At 38.2% G+C, this 20,951-nt stretch overlaps 2 protein-coding genes across 2 annotated transcripts in view; one reads left to right on the forward strand and one right to left on the reverse strand.

The window, feature by feature from the left end:
* Positions 1 to 159: 159 nt before the first annotated feature.
* On the forward strand, positions 160 to 10,270 carry ighmbp2 (immunoglobulin mu DNA binding protein 2). The gene is made up of 16 exons (XM_061917286.1): positions 160 to 345; positions 2,524 to 2,606; positions 2,670 to 2,839; positions 2,946 to 3,141; positions 3,229 to 3,326; positions 4,006 to 4,166; positions 4,244 to 4,444; positions 4,518 to 4,665; positions 4,763 to 4,937; positions 5,018 to 5,200; positions 5,271 to 5,389; positions 5,471 to 5,565; positions 7,953 to 8,076; positions 8,146 to 8,949; positions 9,021 to 9,220; positions 10,032 to 10,270. The coding sequence occupies exons 2-16, from the start codon at positions 2,530 to 2,532 to the stop codon at positions 10,227 to 10,229; spliced, it is 2,949 nt and encodes a 982-aa protein (XP_061773270.1). The 5' UTR covers positions 160 to 345; positions 2,524 to 2,529; the 3' UTR covers positions 10,230 to 10,270.
* A 6-nt stretch (positions 10,271 to 10,276) lies between these two features.
* The window catches only part of rapsn (receptor-associated protein of the synapse, 43kD), a 31,187-nt gene continuing 20,512 nt past the window's right edge, over positions 10,277 to 20,951 (reverse strand). Inside the window, exons 4-8 of the mRNA XM_061917289.1 lie at positions 19,226 to 19,324; positions 17,617 to 17,739; positions 13,058 to 13,111; positions 12,791 to 12,990; positions 10,277 to 12,729 (exon numbers count right to left, since the gene is read on the reverse strand). Of these exons, the coding sequence (XP_061773273.1) occupies positions 12,657 to 12,729; positions 12,791 to 12,990; positions 13,058 to 13,111; positions 17,617 to 17,739; positions 19,226 to 19,324 (549 nt within the window). The 3' untranslated portion in view covers positions 10,277 to 12,656. The remainder of the gene's footprint in view (positions 12,730 to 12,790; positions 12,991 to 13,057; positions 13,112 to 17,616; positions 17,740 to 19,225; positions 19,325 to 20,951) is intronic.

Raw genomic sequence — 20,951 nt, forward strand, 5'->3', positions numbered from 1 at the left:
ACTGCATATTTAACACAAGTGGAAAAGACACGAACATAGTATCGTCTACATTTGTTTATTAATATTTAAAGAATATAAGTTACAAATTGTAGTTTCTTGCTTGCTAAAATTGAACCAGGAAGCGTCTGCTAAGATTGCCTTTCAAAATAAAATGTTTCGCGGTACGGAGACGGAAGTTGTTTAATTTGACATGTGTAGCATGTTAGCAAGTTAGCCACCGGCCGTCATGGCAAACACATTATCTACAGAAAATGTAGTTCAGGCGTGAGGTGTACAGTCATACGTTGGTTAACTGCTCCCTTTCGTTTTACCGACGGCATTGACATTTATTTTCAACAGCAGGGGGTGAGTGTTTTAATTGCTGGCGAAATGTAAGCGAAACGAAAATACGCGTAAACATGGTGGCTTAGCTAGTAAGCTCTGTCAAGTTTGGCGTGATAAAGATTTTTAAACGCTTGCCAAGCTTATAGAGTGTAGAGCTCATGAATAAACATCACATATTCATATTCATAATAACACATTTCAGAAACATACTTGGCTGTAATTCACTGATTATGGTTTACAATTTGTTTATTTCGAACATGCTCATAGTTACAACATGATTACGTCACGATCCAGTTTCTATTTAACATGTCCCAAAAAGGAGTAGGAAGAAGCAGAGCTTATTCAATCCTACCCCTTTTCCATTTCAGAGCAATTGCTGATACATTTGTTCACTTCCTGTTCTCCATTTGGACATAACAACGTTCTCAAGAAAATAAAATAGTCTATAATAGTCTATAATTAACGTAATGAGATAAATTATATTTTCTCATTTTCAATAAGGTTCAAAATGTTACTCAAAGTTCTTCTTTTGGTACTTTGTAAAAACCTTGAGTTTGAACAGTTTCTTAAACTGTATCATATTAGTACTTTGTTTTGACTTTTTTGCTTAACTTTTGGTACTTTGTAAAAACCTTGAGTTTGAACAGTTTCTTAAACTGTATCATATTAGTACTTTGTTTGGACTTTTTTGCTTAATCCATTTCATAATTCAATTCAACATACTGATATAATAAAGGTTTTAATTGTTATGTGTGCATACATATGTATTAAATACATTTTTTCTATATGGTTGAATTTTTCCTTTTTTTGAGAAAAAATGTTTATACATTCTTGGCTAGTTGGACATAGTTTGCCTCATGCATGATTTCTGCTGTTTGTAATTTCACAGAATAATTCAGTAATTTTGATTCCATAAATAAAGGGTTTGAGTTTTCTCAATCGCCAACAATATGTATTAGTTTCACTGACTTTTTTTGTAACACGGTTACAGACTGAAGCATACTTTAGTCGTTATTTCCCCATTTTTCTACACAATAATTCAGATATGGTTATACCAGCGAGCAGTAGAGAATCTTGAGTGATTTTATATCAAATACATGTTTTTGCTTTATTGATTATTGATGTATTTTTTCCACCTTATGTTGCATATTTTTATGAGATTTCCAGTTCATTCCATCATCTATTTTCAAACCCCCATTTTTTTCACTGTCTCCGTCTATTTGTATTTTTCTTTACATTCTAGTGTTACTAATAGATATATTTACTCTGTGATACCATACCGTTCTAATTTTTAATTTCAAATATTATTAATTGTGTCAAATGCTTTAGTTAGATCCACAAACACTACAGCTGCAGTGTTTATCATGTCTTGCATTAATAAAATGTTCTGTTATTTTGATTAATGCTCTCATTGTTGAGATGTTGAATTTGTATCTCTAATGGTTGTCCGTGTTTCACTTTTATTCATGAATTTGTCCAATCCGTTGTTAATTAGTTTTTAAATTATTTTAGAAACAACTCTGTAGTTTGTACACTGGTGTTTGTCTCCAGTCTTATGAATCGGTACAACTTTTGCTAATTTAATTTTGTTTGGGAATTTGCCTGTTTGAAATCATTGATTGCTGATGTACATCAAAAGTTCTGAAATCTCTTAACCTACTTTATCATTTCCATATCAATTCTATTACAGTCAGTTGAGGTCTTGGATTTGCATGTCTTCACAGTTTAGATTATTACCTCTTCTGTTATGTCTCTTAAGGAACACAGAGTTGGGATTTCTGTCTACGGTATCATTAAAGTCCTCAACTGACACTGGATCTCGAATCTTTTCCTCCAGATTTGGTCCGATATGTACAAAGTAGTCACTGAAGCTTTCAGCTACTTCATTCATATTGTCATTTTTTATGTTCCCATCCTAAAAGTATTTAGGGTAATCCTTCTTAGTACTATTTTTAATGATACTTTAAGATGCCCCATGTAGCTCTTGTTATTTTGTTAGCTAGTTTTCAAAAGTTTTATACTTATGTTGTGCCTCTGTAGATTTGTATGTTATGAATGTTTTGTATAATGTATTATTGTTGTTACAAGCATTTTCCAAACCCTTTGTCATCCATGGCTGATTGTTTTCTTTTGCTTCTTACTAAGTTGTGTCCATGGACAATGTTTGTCATAAACTATGTGCGTCTTTCGCTATTTTAGTGAGCAATGGCCGTCGAACAATTCGTGTCAAAGACGTTGGATCTTCTGCAGGAAGAAAGAGAGGTTGAAATAGAAGAAACCAGGTATGTGAAGAGTAGTTGATTAACGTTTAAAATGCAAGTCATACTTCCCTTATGTTTTTCCAGGGTATGGCAGGAGAACATTTCTCTTAAAGATCTTCAAAACAAAGGCGTATGCCTGCTAAAACTTCAGATTGGAAGTCAGTCTACTGGCCTGTATGGTCGCACAGTTGTTGTACTAGAGCCGAGAAAGCATCTTGGCTTCTCATCTCTTCCTAGCAACAACTTTGGACCTGGTAAAATGGGAGGAATTCTCATCTTATTGAAAACACCCCGTGACCAATCTCATATCATTTTGTAGCTTCTGATTGGCTTCATGCAATGATTTTACTTTTTTGACAGGTGATATAGTTGGCCTGTATGACGCCGGTGGATGCAGTGCTACATCTCAGATCAGTACAGGGATTGTGACGCGGGTCAGCCAGGTGTCTATTAGTGTGGCCTTTGATGACTCAAAGGATGGGGTTAGATTTGACAAAGATGCTCTGTACAGCCTTTTAAAGTTGGCAAATGATGTGACTTACAAACGAATGAAACGGTAAGCCATGAATGTTTTTTTTCAATCGTCTTCAAATGTCCAATACAGCTTGACATTTTATTAATTTTCTTATGTTTGTGCTGGCAGTGCTTTAAATGTTTTGAATGGATACAAAAATGGGCCAGCAGCAAATCTAATCGATGTTCTCTTTGGAGAAGCCAAACCTTCATCCTACTCCCAGCCAGGTAAGTGAAATTACAAATTACACAGGTATAAAGACAGTATTATACCTGCATAATCTAATGAAATCCATTAAGAGCTTTATCCTAGCTAATTTGGGGTCCTAAGCATAATTTTCTTTTGAGGCCCCCACCCCATTACAAAATTGTTTATTTTTTTATTTGTGTGAAACTAAGTCATGGGAAATAAATTGTTCAATATTTTTGTTTTGTGCAAAATAAGAAATTTAACATATTTTAAACAAAAATTGCACATGTTCCTTGCACATCTCCTATCTGGATTGGATCCAATAAGTCCAGCCAGGCACTTAAATTTCCTATTACATGCTCCGTCATTCATTAAGTGAAGTTGTACATGCCCGAAATCACACTAAACAACATGGAAAGCGTGTGATATGCGTATACAATCTGCCTTTACAAATGTAATGGTCAGTTTCTTTTGACACTCCCTTATAGGTATATACTACTTGTAGTTTGGAGTGGTGTGCAAATGCACTGTATCATAATGAGGCATATCATTTATGACCCTATGAAGTAGCCAGTTAATGTAACTTAACAGTAAGGTATCCTTTTTTTAAAGGGAGATTTTTTTTAATGCAGATACATTATTGGATCTCTGCAGTTTTTGGTGAGTGAATATCCTACCTATGTTTCTGTTTTTGTGTGTGTCTTCATTTCCCTTCAGAGGTAGAATTCTTTAACTCCTGCCTTGATGATTCTCAGAAAGAAGCAGTGACATTTGCGCTGTCTCAGAGAGAGCTCGCAGTAATTCACGGACCTCCAGGAACTGGCAAAACCACCACAGTGGTGGAGATCATTCTACAGGCTATCAAACAGGGCCTAAAGGTACAACAAAAAGCTCTGTAAATGCCTCTAACTATGGCTGCAACAGTTAGTGTCTTACTTGAGCCATGTCTGTGCAGGTCCTGTGCTGTGCACCTTCCAATGTGGCAGTGGATAATTTAGTCGAGAGATTAGCCCGGTGCAAGGCCAAAGTTCTGAGGTTGGGTCACCCTGCCAGACTGCTGGAGTCTATACAAAAACATTCACTGGATGCTATTCTTGCCAAGAGTGACAACGCAAACATCATTGCTGACATCCGCCAAGACATAGACAAAGCTTTTGTAAGTCAGTGTGGGTACCTTGTACAGTGTGAGCTGCCTTGACGACAATTTTTTCTATATGTAATCCTCCAAGATGGGAATGAAGAAGAACTCTGAGAAAGGAGGGTGGGGGAATTACCGGAGGGAAATAGGTGAGCTTAGAAAAGAGCTGAAAACCAGGGAAGCAACAGCCATCGGTCAGATTCTTAAAAGCGCTGATGTCGTCTTGTCAACTAACACAGGTCAGCAAATGTGTCAAATAGTTAAAGAGCAAATGTCATCGTGGTGTGATCGTGACTTTGAAAGGCAATCAGGGGCTACTTGTCCCCATGTCTGCAGGTGCATGTAAAGACGGGCCTTTGAAGTTCCTGCCTGATGAGCATTTTGATTGGGTGGTGATTGACGAGTGCGCCCAGTCGCTGGAGAGCAGTTGCTGGATCAGCCTACTCCAAGCACGCAAGTGCGTTCTGTCTGGAGACTACAAGCAGTTACCACCTACCATCAAATCAAACTCGTAAACAACTGTTTTTGCCTTACTTGAACATTTACTGTGTTCAGTTTGACATGTTCTAATCCACATTGTGGTTCCATCAGGGCTGCTCGCAAAGGTCTATCAGCTAGTCTTATGGAAAGACTCATCCAGATGTATGGCGCTTCAGTGGTGCGCATGCTGACAGTCCAGTACCGCATGAACAGTGCCATCATGGATTGGGCCTCCAGAGAGATGTACCAAGGCAGACTGACGGCCCACAGCTCTGTAGAGAAACATTTGTTAAAGTGAGACTCGTCTTAATTGCAAAAAAGACCATCACGGTAAAATAACTACTTGATTGAATGGTTCATGCAGAGATCTACCTGGTGTCACCTGTGTCGAAGAGACCAGCACCCCTCTTCTTCTCATCGACACCTCTGGCTGCGGTCTGACGGAAATGGAGGTGGCTGATGAGCAGTCCAAAGGCAATCAAGGTTAGGCGTCTTTAAGCTTGACTGGAGAAAATCAATAACTATGGTGTGACCTTTTTAGCAACATGATACCTGTTTATTCAGGGGAGGTGGACATTGTAGATCTGCACATCAAGGCCTTGACTGAAGCTGGTGTTAGTGCTAAAGACATAGCTGTTATTGCTCCCTACAATTTGCAAGTAAGTAAATCACAATATAATATTTATTATATATTATATATTATATATATATATATATAATGTATTATATATATATATATATATATATATATTATATATTATAATATTATTCTCACTGCTGTGTTGGATCCGCTTTGGACTGGACTCTTGCGACTGTGTTGGATCCATTATGGATTGAACTTTCACAGTATCATGTTAGACCCGCTCGACATCCATTGCTTTCCTCCTCTCCAAGGTTCTCATAGTCATCATTGTCACCGACGTCCCACTGGGTGTGAATTTTTCCTTGCCCTTATGTGGGCCTACCGAGGATGTCGTAGTGGTTTGTGCAGCCCTTTGAGACACTAGTGATTTAGGGCTATATAAGTAAACATTGATTGATTGATTGATAATATTATGGAAGAGGTCTCCAAATTTTTCATCCCGAGGCCCATTATCTACACTATGTAGAAATGCAATAAAATTTCACTTTGTGAAATAACACAACGTTTTGTAATAATGAAATCAAATATAATATAATTTTTGAAAAATAATTAACAATAATGGAATGAGTATTTATATTTCATGGTTGTATTAGTGTTTTGTATTGTTACTATCATGTACATGATAGTATTAGCGTTACATAATCATGTTGCATGATTGTGTGTCTTCCAACATTCAGGAGCACTGGTCATTTTAATTTCAATAATACTTTTTTTGTTTAGCTTTTCTCTTGCTTGCAGTCACATTGTGTATTATTATTTATACATTTACATTTGTTTCAGGTTTGACCAATGAAACATCCTATTAGATTCTTAAAATGAATTATAATAAAAATGAAATTTAGTGTGTTACTTGAGTTTTTCTATTTAAGGCATCAAATATAATGGTTTATTACATAATGCAACACATTTTTACGTTTTATTTATAAAATGGTGCAACACCCACATTTTGTAATATGTTTTGCATTATGTAAGAAGTTACTACAAAATGCGTTCAAAAGTATCATGACAAAATGTGGCAGATTATTATGAAATGTGGCGTTATTACATAAAGAAGTGAAATAAAACATTATATAATGCTTCATTTTTACATAATGCATGGTTACAGGCCCGATAATAACAGAAAAATTAGAAGTTGCGTAGGGCTATTTTATTATTTTCATTTTGTAAAAAAGACTTCAAGCAATCAATATATATATATATATATATATATATATAAAAAAAAAAGGAAAATGAGGGTCTTCACAGTGGTAGAGGGGTTAGTGTGTCTGCCTCACAATACGAAGGTCTTGAGTAGTCCTGGGTTCAATCCCGGGCTCGGGATCTTTCTGTGTGGAGTTTGCATGTTCTCCCAGTGATTGCGTGGGTTCCCTCCAGGTACTCCGCCTTCCTCCCACTTCCAAAGATATGCACCTGGGGATATGTTGATTGGCAACACTAAATTGGCCCTAGTGTGTGAATGTGAGTGTGAATGTTGTCTGTCTATCTGTGTTGGCCCTGCGATGAGGTTGCGAATTGGCCAGGGTGTACGATTCCTTCCACCAGATTGTAGCTGAGATAGGCACCAGCGCCCCCTGCGACCCGAAAGGGAATAAGCGGTAGTAAATGGATGGATGGAAAAGGACAATGACCCCAAACACAAGTCAAAAGTGGTAAAGGAATGGCTAAAATAGGCTAGAATTAATAGCGTTCTTAAAGTCCTGACTTAAACCCCATTGAAAACACAAGGACAATGCCGAAGAAACAAGTCTATGTCAGAAAACCAACAAATTTAGCTGAACTGTACCAATTTTGTCAAGAGGAGTGGTCAAAAATTCAAACACAAGTTTGTGGATGGCTACCAAAAGCACTTGATTGCAGTAAAACTTGCCAAGGGACATGTAACCAAATATTTGCTTTATGTATACTTTTGACCCAGCATATTTGGTCACATTTTCAGTAGACCCATAATAAATTCATAAAAGAACCAAACTTCATGAATGTTTTTTGTCACAAACAAGTATGTGCGCCATTCACTCTATCACGAAAAAATAAGAGTCGTAGAAATTATTGAAAACTCAAGACAGCCATGACATTATGTCCTTCACAAGTGTATGTAAACTTTTGACCACAACTGTATATATGTATACATGTATGTGTATATATCTCCAAGCATAAAACATAGCCTGCATGTCGGCTTTTTAATAGTCACGTCAACTTTTTGCCCTTCCACTATGCATTTGTGCTTGTTTTCTACCATTTTTGCTGTTATTTTTTAGCAAATGTATTCTTAGAAAAATGAGCTACGGGCGACTCTTTGGACACCTCTGCAATTGATGCGGTTCACAATTGATACAGCTCTTTTATTGGATGAAATTATATTGTGTAGGTGTACCTACTGTATACATGGTTTTAATGTCTGTCAAGGTTGACCTTCTGCGCCAGAAGCTTTCTGCAAGACATCCAGAGCTGGAAATCAAATCAGTGGATGGATTTCAAGGCAGGGAGAAAGAAGCTGTAGTGTTATCGTTAGTGCGGTCCAATAGAAAAGGTATATATTTCCATTTTGTGTCTGTCTTTGAAATTTGAAATTAATTATACGATTTCTTTCTGTATGCAGGTGAAGTTGGATTTCTGTCCGAAGACCGAAGGATAAATGTGGCTGTTACACGTGCGAGACGTCACGTGGCTATCGTGTGCGACACACAGACAGTTCAAAACCACGCTTTCCTAAAGACGCTGGTCTGTCATATGACTGAGTGCGGGGAGGTCAGGACGGCATTTGAGTACATACAAGACATCGTACCACAGAAATATGTCCGTGACTACAAAGAAACAAAGACAGACACATCGACTGCACAGAAAATCGAGGGGAGGAAAGCCAAACCAGTCAAGAAGAAATCAAGTGGAAGCAGTCACATGGAAAACGTTCATAAACAAGATAAGCCCATAAAGTTGTCCGTATCAGAGCTTGCTGATGAAGAACAGAAGAAGAACAGACAAAGTGAGATCAGAGAGATGGTGAAGGACTTTCTAGAGGACCTCAATCAGACTGAACTCAATTTCCCGCCATCATTTAACTCCCATGACCGTCTGCTGGTGCACCAGATTGCCGAAGATGTCGGCCTCGCGCACGAAAGTAAAGGCGAGGGCAAAGAGCGGTGCATTGCCATCTCAAAGCATGTGACACCTAGACCGCCTCAATTAACCTCAGCAGGAAAGCTAGAAGAAAAAGAGGGAGCACCCCCTTACCAAGAGAAAGAGATTCCTCAAAACCCACCTATAGAATCTTCAAGTCTATTGGATCTGAAAAGTTTGCATTTGGAACGAATGAAGAGGGAACAGCAGAAAAGGGAAGTACACGCCCAACAAAAAAAGCAACATAACATCTCTGTATCTTCAAAAACCACCATTCCAGCTAAAGGTTAGCTTAGCTTAGTTTTCCAAAATAAGTGTCAACAGTGTCTAAACCCCTTCCCCTCACCCCTCCACCAGGAAAAAAGCGAATGAAGGCAGGGGCCTGCGAGATTGCGGCGGCTGCTTCTCCGGATGACGACTTTGACGCCCTCATCAACGCCATGGTGAAGGCGGACAGCGTGTGCAGTTTCGTCAAGTGCAAAACCTCGATACTAATGCTCGGTCAACTTTGTCTCTTCTGCAACCGACAGTATTGTCTCAGTCACCACATACCAGAGGTAAGAACCAGCAAGATATTGGTGTTTCAATTCACACCCCTCCATACTTAAACTTCAACATGTGTACTATGTAGCACGTCTACTTACAGTGCATCTGGAAGGTATTCTCAGCGCTTCACTTTTTCCACATTTTGTTAGATTTATTTACATTGCGGTGTGGTGGCCGGGAGAGTGGGCGGTAGGACTAGCTAACGAGCTAAAATCTGTTGGGTGTCATATCATATATATTTGGATCTAAAACTTTTGCTATAAACACAAAATACGTATTCCTCTCAAATATTGTCCACCAATCTAAATCTGTGTATTTGTTCTTTGCCAAGATAATTTATCCCACCTCACAGGTGTGGCAAATCAAGAAGCTGATTAAACAGCATGTATGTATGTATTTACATATGTGTATATATACAGTACATATATATGTAAATGTGCATTTATATATAAATGTACATGTATGTATGTATATATACATATATTTATATCATATATATGTGTATCATGTGTGTGAAATATATATATATATATATATATATATATATATATATATATATATATATATATATATATATTATGTTTGTAAATCGCAGTTCCACTGTACTCCAGTTTCCACTTTGCTGCCGTAGTCCGCATTCTTGTTGCCCTCTTGAATAAAAGTAGATACATTAATACAGGAGACCTATGGTTGATGGTGTTTGTAGACCATACATCATTAATTACACTAACATATTAAGAGGTGTGTCCTTCTTGTTTTGCGCTTACTGTAACTTTAACTGAAGGGATTGCTATTCAGAGTTGTAAATGTGTGTGTTTTTAGGTTCATGGCTGTGGCGATAAAGCAAAGTCTCACGCTCGCATGAGAATAAGCAGAGAAGGAGTCCTGTACGCTGGCAGTGGTACAAAAGACAAAACCATGGACGCCAATAAGAAATCTCATCTGCATCGTAAACTCGACTCCAAACTCAAAGATATGGCATCACAGAGGAAAATAAAAAACAAAGAAAAGGATGGTTAAAATCGTTGAAATAAACTAGTGTGAAATCTATCAAAATGTCACATTGATGTTTTTTTTTTTTCCATCCTTTATTTTGTAAACAAGATACAATACACTGGACAACTGAATACATTCATACAAATGAACACATATAGCAAGAGAGAGGCAGACATGTAATGTATGCAAACACAATGGCAGAGATAAGTATAACTAAATTGTTACCTTTAAAACAGGGTTCTTCAAAATGTGGCCTCTCAGAGAATGTAATACAACAGGGCCTCCAATATCCCTCCACAATTTTTTTTTTTAAATCTCTCATTATTTTGACTTTTCTGCTCATCCTAGAATATTTCCTCTCTCATTATTTTTTTTCTTTTGCCATAATTTGCAAACATCTTTTTCTCAAGCTACTGTGCTTTCCCTATTCCAGGAGGCCACCTCCCTTTTAAAAAAAACCTTGCTTTTCTCAAAATGTCAGGACACAGAGGTAGTTTATTCTGAAGTAAAGTTTGTTTTCTTCTAAACAAAAATGTATAGGGCTTTGTGATGGCTCCCTATAGTCCTACTATGAAAACTCAAAAATGGTTTCAAATCAAGCACACAATAATAGGTACACAGTTAGATCCAATGCAAGCACTGTATCAAAACACATTGCAAAGATGAGAATACACAGTTTGGGTCTTAAATGAAATGATTCGTAATACTGTGGTTGTAGTCTGCAGTGGCGTACTACATCAATGCATTATATTCAGTAGCGATATTTTATCTCACAATTTTTAAAAAATAAATACAGTAGTACCTCAACTTACAAGCTTAATTGTTTTTCCTGTGAAGGACCACTTAACTCAAAACACTTGCATCCCAAATCAACATCGCTCGTCACTAATTGGTTCTTGCCACCTCCGTAATAGCAGTTTTAACCTGCCTTTTAAAAAGAAAAACAAACTTAGATAAGAAATATTGTATGAATACAATATAATATACTGCTAACGACTGTGGTAGTATTTTGAAGTAATGTAATAATACTGTACAGTATTTCAATCAATCAATCAATGTTTACTTATATAGCCCTAAATCACTAGTGTCTCAAAGGGCTGCACAAACCACAACACAAACCACTACGACATCCTCGGTAGGCCCACATAAGGGCAAGGAAAACTCACACCCAGTGGGACGTCGGTGACAATGATGACCTTGGAAAGTGGACTTCTGTGGTATTTATTTTCAGCTGCTTCTCCACCTGCAGCTTTTGCATAGTTTTATGGATAAATGACGGCTGTTTAGATATTATTTTAACATTCTTGGCTGGCGGACTCACTCTGCTTCAGCATGGTACAAATTAGCAGTGCTAAACTCGACTTGGTCATGTTTTTAATTCAGATAAATACAACCCGTTTTTTCTTCTCAGCACTGTCCATGGTTGCAAAACAAAGTTATGTCGATCTCTTGCTCGTGAGTAATTTCAGATGTTTTGGGCCGATCTGACGGCATTCACTGTGGCTTTTGTTATATCAGCTAATGACCATGAGGCTTGTAACTGAATTTTTTGCTCGCAATTAAAAGCATAACAATTAGCCGAGAGATTATTATTTTAAAACTCTCTTAAATTGGGGTACCACTGTGCAGAAAAACATAAATCTAAATAATGTAATTCAATGCAAATGCTAACATAAACGCACAACTACAGAGAGTGTGATTTTTCACTGTGGTTGCTTGCTGCTTTATAGTCAATAAAACATGCAACAACATTGACATGCACAGTCTTCCGTTCTCCGAAAGCTCAGGACTCTCTTTCACTGTCTCAGATCAAGTGATAACTATTTACATATGACTATAAACATGACAAACCCGCGTTAAACCAACCAGTAGTTTTCCTCGTCGACATTTAGAAAAGAAAGCAAGGAATTTTTTTGAAGAACATGCGGGTGTCCATTCGGCTCCTTGATCTCAGTTTAAAAAAAAAAAAAAAAAAAAAGGAGGAGAAAACAGCTGCGTGTACATGTTGAGTAAAAACTTGAGAGTCTGGTTAAGTTTTTGCAATACATGATGTATGTACAAGAAAAAAAAAGATGGATGGATTTCAGATGTGTCTGAAAAACCTGATGCATAAATAAGTGTAAATAACAAATAAGTCCTCATTATAATGCACAGGATAAAGTTGAAAATGTGCTGAATAGGGTCCATGCTCCTCTCTACAGACAGATTGGGACTATTCCGGCTTGTAAATGGCACTTGGACCTCCACTGTCCTCCTCAGTCACTCCAGACTGAGGTCAGTAAAGAAGATACCTCCGATTGAGGACGCCCACTTCAGTTCAGCATCCTTCTCGCACATGGTCACAGGTCAGACCCTCCTCAAACACTTCACTCACCCGAGGCTGCTCATGCACCCTGTGAGGCATCAACGTGCTGTGTTTGGACTTCCGTGGACACAAACACGCCGGCACAATCACACAAATCCAGGCTTCATGGAGTTCTTGAAACACTTGGGACAACCTTTAGTCCCGTTAGTCTGCAGACACCTGGAAGAGGATGTCGGAATGAGACCGGGAAAGAGCTGCACACCAGTCCGTCAGAACTCACTTGAGGTGGAAAATGTGGGAACAGGGTAAGGCCTGCAGCTTTTGGTCCCTGTCCCCGATGGACTCGCCGCACATGCCGCAGTAGAGCTCCAGCTCCTCCACGCACTGCAGGAACTTCACCACCTGCTCGCGCAGCTCTTCTTGCCTCCCCTGGCTCCTGTAGATGCCCTCCCTCAGGCAGTGGGCTTTCAGCATGCACAGCTTGAGATGCATAAAGAGCAGGGACATCATCAACATGCCTGTCTCCTTTGTGAGGAACATCACCAACCTTGTTTCCCATTCCGTCTGCCAGCGCTTGCGCTCGCTCTAAGGACTCCAGAGCCTGGGGAATAAATATTGACGCAACGTGAATCTTAAATATTCTGATATTATATGAACAACCTGTTACAGTTGCATCTGCGAATTATACCTCATTAAAGCCAGTGGTTTTTTTTTTTCTAGTATTTTACAAAACTCAAAACCAGTGAAGTTGGCACGTTGTGTAAACTTTTCAACTTATATTCAATTGAATAGACTGCAAAGACAATATACATAACGTTCTAACTGGAAAACTGTTATTTAGTGCAACTTTTAGCTCATTTGGAATTTGATACCTGCAACATGTTTCAAAAAATCTGGCCCCTGTGGCAAAAAAGACGGAGAAATTTGAGTAATGCTCATCAAACACTTATTTGGAACATCCCACCGGTGAGCGGGCTGATTGGGAACAGGTGGGTGCCATGATTGGGTATAAAAGCAGCTTCCATGAAATGCTCAGTCATTCACAAAAAAAAAATGGGGGGAGGGTCACCACTTTGTGAACAAATGTCTGAGCAAATTGTTTAAGAACATTTCTCAACCAGCTACTGCAAGGGATTTAGGTATCCTACCATCTAAGGTCCGTATTATCATTAAAAGGTTCAGAGAATCTGGAGAAATTACTGCACGTAAGCAGCAAGGCTGAAAACCAACACTGAATGCCCGTGACCTTCGATCCCTTAGGTGGCACCGCATCAAAAACTGACAGCAGTGTGTCAAGCATATCACCAGATGGGCTCAGGAACACTTCAGAAAAACACTGTCAGTAACTACAGTTTGTCGCTACATCTGTAAGTGCAAGTTAAAACTCTACTATGCAAAACGAAAGCCATTTATCAACAACACCCAAAAACGCTGCTGGCTTCGCAGAGCCCGAGCTCACCTAAGATGGACTGATGCAAAGTGGAAAAGTGTTCTGTGGTCTGATGAGTCCATATTCTAAATTGTTTTTGGAAACTGGACCTCGTGTCCTCTGGAACAAAAGGGAAAAGAACCATTCAGATTGTTCTAGGCACAAAGTTCAAAAGCCAGCATCTGTGATGTTATGGGGGTTTATTAGTGCCCAAGGCATGGGTAACATACACATCTGTGAAGGCACCATTAATCCTGAATGGTCCATACAGGATTTGGAGCAACATATGTTGCCATCCAAGCAACGTCATCATGGACGCCCCTGCTTATTTCAGCAAGACAAAGCCAAGCCACATTCAGCACGTGTTACAACAGTGTGGCTTCATAGTAAAAGAGTGTGGGTACTAGACTGGCCTGCCTGTAATCCAGACCTGTCTCCCATTGAAAATGTGTGGCGCATTATGAAGCCTAAAATACCACAAAGGAGACCCCGGACTGTTTAACAACTTAAGCTGTACATCAAGCAAGAATGGGAAAGAATTCCACCTGAAAAGCTTCAAAAATTGGTCTTCTCAGTTCCCAAAAGTGTTGTTAAAAGGAAAAGCCATGTAACACAGTGGTAAAAATGCCCCTGTGCCAACTTTTTTGCAATGTGTTGCTGACATTATATTCTAAGTTAATGATTATTTGCAACAACAGAAAAATGTTTCTCAGTTCAAACATTAAATATATTGCCTTTGCAGTCTTTTCAATTGAATATAAGTTGAAAAGGATTAGCAAATCATTGTATTCTGTTTTTATTTACCATTTACACAACGTTCCAACTTCACTGGTTTTGGGTTTTGTACTTTAGTAATCCACAAAAGGCTGCACTCTTCATTAGGCTGTGGTCAGAAAAGCTTCTTCACTTTTAAAATGTGTGGTCACAACATACTTTATATAACTGCATGACAAATCGTAAGAGGGTTGTTTTTTTTCTGTTCCAAAGTCAACAATTGAAGACAATAATGTCTAAATTCTGGATAAGGACGACAGCTGGTTTGAAAAAAAAAAAAAAAAAAAAGGTATGAAAGAAGCATACAGTAAGCATGGTCTTTCCATTGCTGCTCAGGTTAGACGCGGTAAAACTTACATTTTAAACTCATTATAAGACCCTGAGGGTAATGTAACAAAAAAGTCCTAAGCTGGTGTTTGGGGCCTTGGTCCAAATTAAGGTTTTTAGGTCTTGAGCGCAGTCCAATAACCATCAGAAGGCATCTGCCAGCAATGGGTTTTAAGAACAAAGAATGTCTTTAAAGGCCTTGTGTGGTTCAACGCCGTTTGGAATTTGCACGAGAGCACCAAACATGGGACACTGAAAAGTGGAAGAAAGTTGGATTTACTTATGAGAAAAAATGTAACCTAAATGGTCCTAATGGCTTTCCATGTATGTACATGACAAGGAGATCCCAATAGAGATGTTTGACATTGGCTGCCTTTTCCTTCAATGGAGCTTCAGGTGGTGTCAGCGGGCATCCTTTATGACTGAAGGTCCTGGTCCGTGTGCTGATGACTACTTTTTTAACATACTACGCTGCAGTTCACAATACCTGCCTGATAACGTCACTCGTTTGGACCATCCTGCAAGTTCCCCTGATCTCAATCCAAATGAGAACATTTGGGGATGGCTGGCGAGGGAAGTTTTTACAAAAATCAGTTCCAGACAGTAGATGCCCCTCATGAAGCCATCTTCATCACCTAAAGCGGGGGTCACCAACCCCCGCTTTAAGCCCACTAGGGCAGTGGTCCCTAACCACCGAAGAATTTTTTATAAAAAAAAAAAAAAAAAAATGTATATATATATATATTTATTATTTTTTAAAAATTAAATCAACATAAAAAAACACAATATACACTTACAATTAGTGCACCAACCACAAAAACCTCCCTTTTTCATGACAAAAACGTCCCTTTTTCATGACAAAGAAGAAAAAACTAATTATTAAGCGTTGACCGGTCCGCAGATAAAAAAAAGGTTGGGGATCACTGCACTAGGGTGTCTCTTTAGTTCCACCCTAGTGGCTCCCTGGAATATTTTTTTTTTTAAAAAGCTTGAATATGGAAAAAGATGGGGGGGAAAACCTTTTTTTGGGGTTTTTGTATGTTTTTTGTTTGAGGACAAACATGACACAAAACTTCCCAATTGTTAGAAAGCCCACTGTTTAATATGTTTGTGTATGCTTCACTGATGAGAGTATTTGGTGAACATTGTTTCCCATCCATCCATTTTCTACCGTTTGTCCCTTTTGGGTTCACGGGGGGTGCTGGAGCCTATCTCAGCTGTATTTGGGCGGAAGGTGGTGTACACCCTGGACAAGTCGCCACCTCATCACAGGGCCAACACAGATAGACAACATTCACACTTACATTCACACACTAGGGACTATTTAGTGTTGCCAATCAACCTATCCCCAGGTGCATGTCTTTGGAGGTGGGAGGAAGCCAGAGTAGCCGAAAGGAACCCACACAGTCACGAGGAGAACATGCTAATTCCTCACAGAAAGTTCCCGAGCCCGGGATTGAACTCAGGACCTTTGTATTGTGAGGCACATGCACTAACCGCTGTTTGTCCTACTAATTTTGGCGGTTCTTGAACTCACCATAGTGTGGACTGTGACGCAACAGTGTGTTGACATGTAAAATCTTCCACTCCTTCTTTGTCCACCAGAAGTTTTATGCTGTGCGTTAATGCACAAAGGTGGCTTTGTGGATGTTATTGACTTGTTGGAGTGCTAATCAGGCATATTTGGTCAGTGCATGTCTGCGAGCTAATCCATGCTAACATGCTATTTAGGCCAGCTGTATGTAGATATTGCGTCATTATGCCTCATTTGTAGGTATATTTGAGCTCATTTAATATCCTTTACTTTTATCCTTTCTGGATATCATTTAGTTTTGCATGTCTCATGACAAATTCCAGATAGTTGTTTGTCTGCCATGTTGTTCCAGACCACAGCAAACATTACCTAGCTTGCCAAAAATGGTATTAAATCTACTAAAAGAAGGCAGCCTGCTGTTTCCTTTAACTTGAACACACATCTATACCTTTGGCCATTAAAAGCCAGTCATTTCCAGGAGTTATCTCACATTCTGAGTAGCTTCTGATTTACTAATGTTTTCTAATGTTGTAAAAATGTGTAGAATAAATATTCCATTTCAACATTTTTGTCAACTAAGATTTGCTTCAGCCTACGTCACAGTCATTTTGATAATAGGCTATAATAGCTAATATAGACATCATGTGTTGCCTTCATTGAAAGACTTATATATGGCTTTTAATTTTTTGCGGCTCCAGAAAAATTAGTTGTTTTTTATTTTTGGTCCAATATGGCTCTTTCAACGTTTTGGATAGCCGACCCCTGACATAAAGCAACAATCTAATTAGCCGCCTGGAAAACCGGACATTAAGCATGCCCAACCAATTTTTGAGGTGATTTATTTACTCATTTAATTTTTTTTAATATGATTATTGTGGAAGATGTGTGGTCTTACACTTGTGATCAGCTGTTGGCAATAAATTAAATTGCTTCTTTTAGCATTTTTAAGTTGTTTTACAATCCAACAATGCAAACCTGGTCATTTTGGTCTTTAAAATTAGGATCTGGACTGTATGCAAAAGTGTTGTTGTAACAAAGGCACCTTATCATACTCCTTCAGCAGAAGCCAACACTTTGCCACAGCCAGGTGCACGTGGCCTTGTCCAAAACGATTCCCAATCTCCATCATGATGCCCAATGCCGACTCGTAACGAGGGAACGCTTTCTGAAAGAGAGACGAAGGTAAAAGCAATTAGGATTACATATAGCGCCCCTCTCTTGATCCAGAATGTGCGTTGTGTGTAGGGTTTTGTGTCAACAAATATGTCAAATATCAATTAATGAATGATTGATTAATTGATTGAGACTTTTATTAGTAGATTGCACAGTACACAGTACATATTCCGTACAATTGACCACTACATGGTAACACCCGCATAAGTTTTTCAACTTATTTAAGTCGGGGTCCACGTTAATCAATTCATGGTAAATGATGAGGTACTTTAGATTCAATTTGACCACAAACATACAGTACAGGCCACAATTTGGACATACCTTCTCCTCATTCAATGCCGTTTCTTTATTTTCATGACTATTTACCTTGTAGATTGTCAGTGAAGGCATCAAAACTATGAATGAACACATGTGGAGTGGTACTTAACAAAAAAAGGTGAAATAACTGAAACAGCGGAGTTCATACTCCAACAGGCTTCTTCAGCTTCATTCCCACAGTGTTCGATTTAAGAACTCCTTCAGTCCGCACTCCAACCAGCTGTATATTCACTCGCCATACAGCAATAGATGATATCTGTCTATTACCTGACACCTTCTATGTTAGCTACTTCTCTTTATTTTTAATGTCTATTTTCTGCTGGATTTACTCTCTATTTTATGCTGCAGCTGTCACATATACTGTAATATTGTACATGGTAATTGTTGTATTTTGAAAATGATATGACATAATATAACATAATATATCAGTATATGTCATATACTGTACATATACTATGTGAATATTACGTTTATATGTTATATTTAATATCGCTATATTTAGTCTAGTTATACCTGCATTGTCCTTTCCATCCTTAAACTTTCCATCATTGTAACTGAGCTACTGTGTTGAACAATTTCCCTTGTGGATCATTAAAGTTAGTCTAAGTCCTAAGTCTAAAAAAACATGTTTTATATTCTAGCTTCTTCAAAATAGCCACCCTTTGCTCTGATTACGGCTTTGCACACTCTTGGCATGCTCTCGATGAGCTTTAAGCACACCTGTGAAGTGAAAACCATTTCAGGTGACTACCTCTTGAAGCTCATTGAGAGAATGCCAAGAGTGTGCGAAAAAGTAAATCAGAGCAAAGGGTGGCTATTTTGAAGAAACTAAAATATAAAACATGTTTTCAGTTATTTCACCTTTTGTTAAGTACAACTCCACATGTGTACATTTATAGTTTTGATGCCTTCAGTGACAATCTGAAATGTAAATAGTCATGAAAATAAAGAAAACCCATTGAATGAGAAGGTGTGTCCAAACTTTTGGCCTGTACTGTATTTTCTGTATTTCTTGTTTCAAGAACATTTGAATTAAAAATGTGTTATTTTGCACAAAAAATAAAAAATATTTAACAGCTTATTTCCATTAAATTAGTTTTTGTACAAATAAATAACACATTGAGACTATTTTACAAGAAGGACGTGAAGTTGCTTCTTACATCAAAGTCCTGCCTGCAGCGATGTATGTCTGCAAAGTTTAGCAAGCACAAGGCCTGCAGAGGACGGTCGCCATGTTGCAAAGCAATTTTCATAGACTCCTGTTGAAGGACGGAGGAAAAGCATGTTAACATAACAACATGATGCATGTGAACACAGGTGAATCCAATTTACACACTTGCCTCAATGTAAAGATCATAACCAGATCCAGTAGCAGTGTTCAATCCAAAAACAAAAATAACAATACTCTGTTTGATGGACCTTGTCAGATATGATACAAGTCTATAGTTTCAGTGTTGTGCAGCTTCAGACATGCATCTCTCATGGTATTGTAACATTAGAGAAATGATGCAGGACTAACTGAATGCAAATCACAATACCAAATATACTGTTAAAACATCTGTAGACATAAGTTAAGCTTATGGATATGTTTAATACAGTATATGAATGTTTTTTAAAGTATATGAATGAATGATATATGGCCCTCAGGATGACATTTGATTAGTATTAGAACCAGCCCGCAGGCCACAGCCGCCTGCTGCTGCTTTGCAAGCAACCAATACTCTATCAGCGTTGGCGCTAGGAATTCTCAAAAACATCAAGTCATACAAATGGGGTCCCACTTTTTTGTAACTGTTTTGGAAAAAAAATGCTAAATGTATGCATTATCCTTTTACATTTCACATTCCATATTGTGTTTTGGAAAAAGGTTGTCATAATTAATTAATTAATTAATTCATAAAAAAATAAATAATACAAACGAAAACACAGGCTTCATGGCGCGAGAGGGGTTAGTGCGTCTGCCTCACAATACGAAGGTCCTGCAGTCCTGGGTTCAAATCCAGGCTCGGGATCTTTCTTTTTGCATGTTCTCCCCGTGAATGCATGGGTCCCCTCCGGGTACTCCAGCTTCCTCCCACTTCCAAAGACATGCACCTGGGGATAGGTTGGTTGGCAACACTAAATTGGCCCTAGTGTGTGAATGTGAGTGTGAATGTTGTCTGTCTATCTGTGTTAGCCCTTGTCCAGGGTGTACCCCGCCTTCCGCCTGATTGTAGCTGAGATAGGCGCCAGCGACCCCAAAAGAGAATAAGCGGTAGAAAATGGATGGATAGATGGATGGAAAAGAAAACCCATTTGGATGCATCCATCCATTTTCTACCGCTTATTCCCTTTTGGGGCATATGTAAGTGTATTCAGTTATAATTCATTCACTTTCTTCTTTCCTTCATGGATCTAAACTTTACCGCTGCCGGTATTTTTTTCTCTATTTTTATTGTAATATTTCCAGAATGTGTTTGTTCTATTTTTGGCCAAAGTAAAACAAAGAAAACAATCTGAAGTTGTCTTTTTTTTGTGTTTTAATGCCATGATTTTAATAGTCCGGCCTGCGAGTACACAGACTTTCCTCCATGCGGCCCCTGAGCTAAAATGGGTTTGACTCAACAACTACCTCAAGTTGTCCCTGTATCCCACTGTATGTATTTATTTTAGTTTGCCTTTTCTTTGGCCCACTTCTATAATGTTATTCATTGTCTCTGCCTACAATAAACAAATAATAAAAACAGCATCTATCTATATTTTAACAAAAAAAAACAATTCAATTCAGTTTCAGTTTATTTAGAACATGCATACAATACATTTATAATATAATGCATCACATATTTCCATTTTTTTAATTACAGAACATCTTAAAAGGAGTACGAAGAATATTTAATCCTACCCCTT

The sequence above is a fragment of the Nerophis ophidion genome, linkage group LG12 (genome assembly GCF_033978795.1).
Source record: "Nerophis ophidion isolate RoL-2023_Sa linkage group LG12, RoL_Noph_v1.0, whole genome shotgun sequence".
NCBI classification, from domain to species: Eukaryota; Metazoa; Chordata; class Actinopteri; order Syngnathiformes; family Syngnathidae; genus Nerophis; species Nerophis ophidion.

What these genes read in the sequence shown, in the direction of transcription:
- ighmbp2 (XM_061917286.1), top strand. Translation starts at nt 2,530, where the DNA reads ATGGCCGTCGAACAATTCGTGTCAAAGACGTTGGATCTTCTGCAGGAA. An exon ending in GTTGAAATAGAAGAAACCAG is followed by an intron (nt 2,607 to 2,669) that starts GTATGTGAAGAG and finishes ATGTTTTTCCAG; the next exon opens with GGTATGGCAGGAGAACATTT. An exon ending in CCTACCATCAAATCAAACTC is followed by an intron (nt 4,938 to 5,017) that starts GTAAACAACTGT and finishes TGGTTCCATCAG; the next exon opens with GGCTGCTCGCAAAGGTCTAT.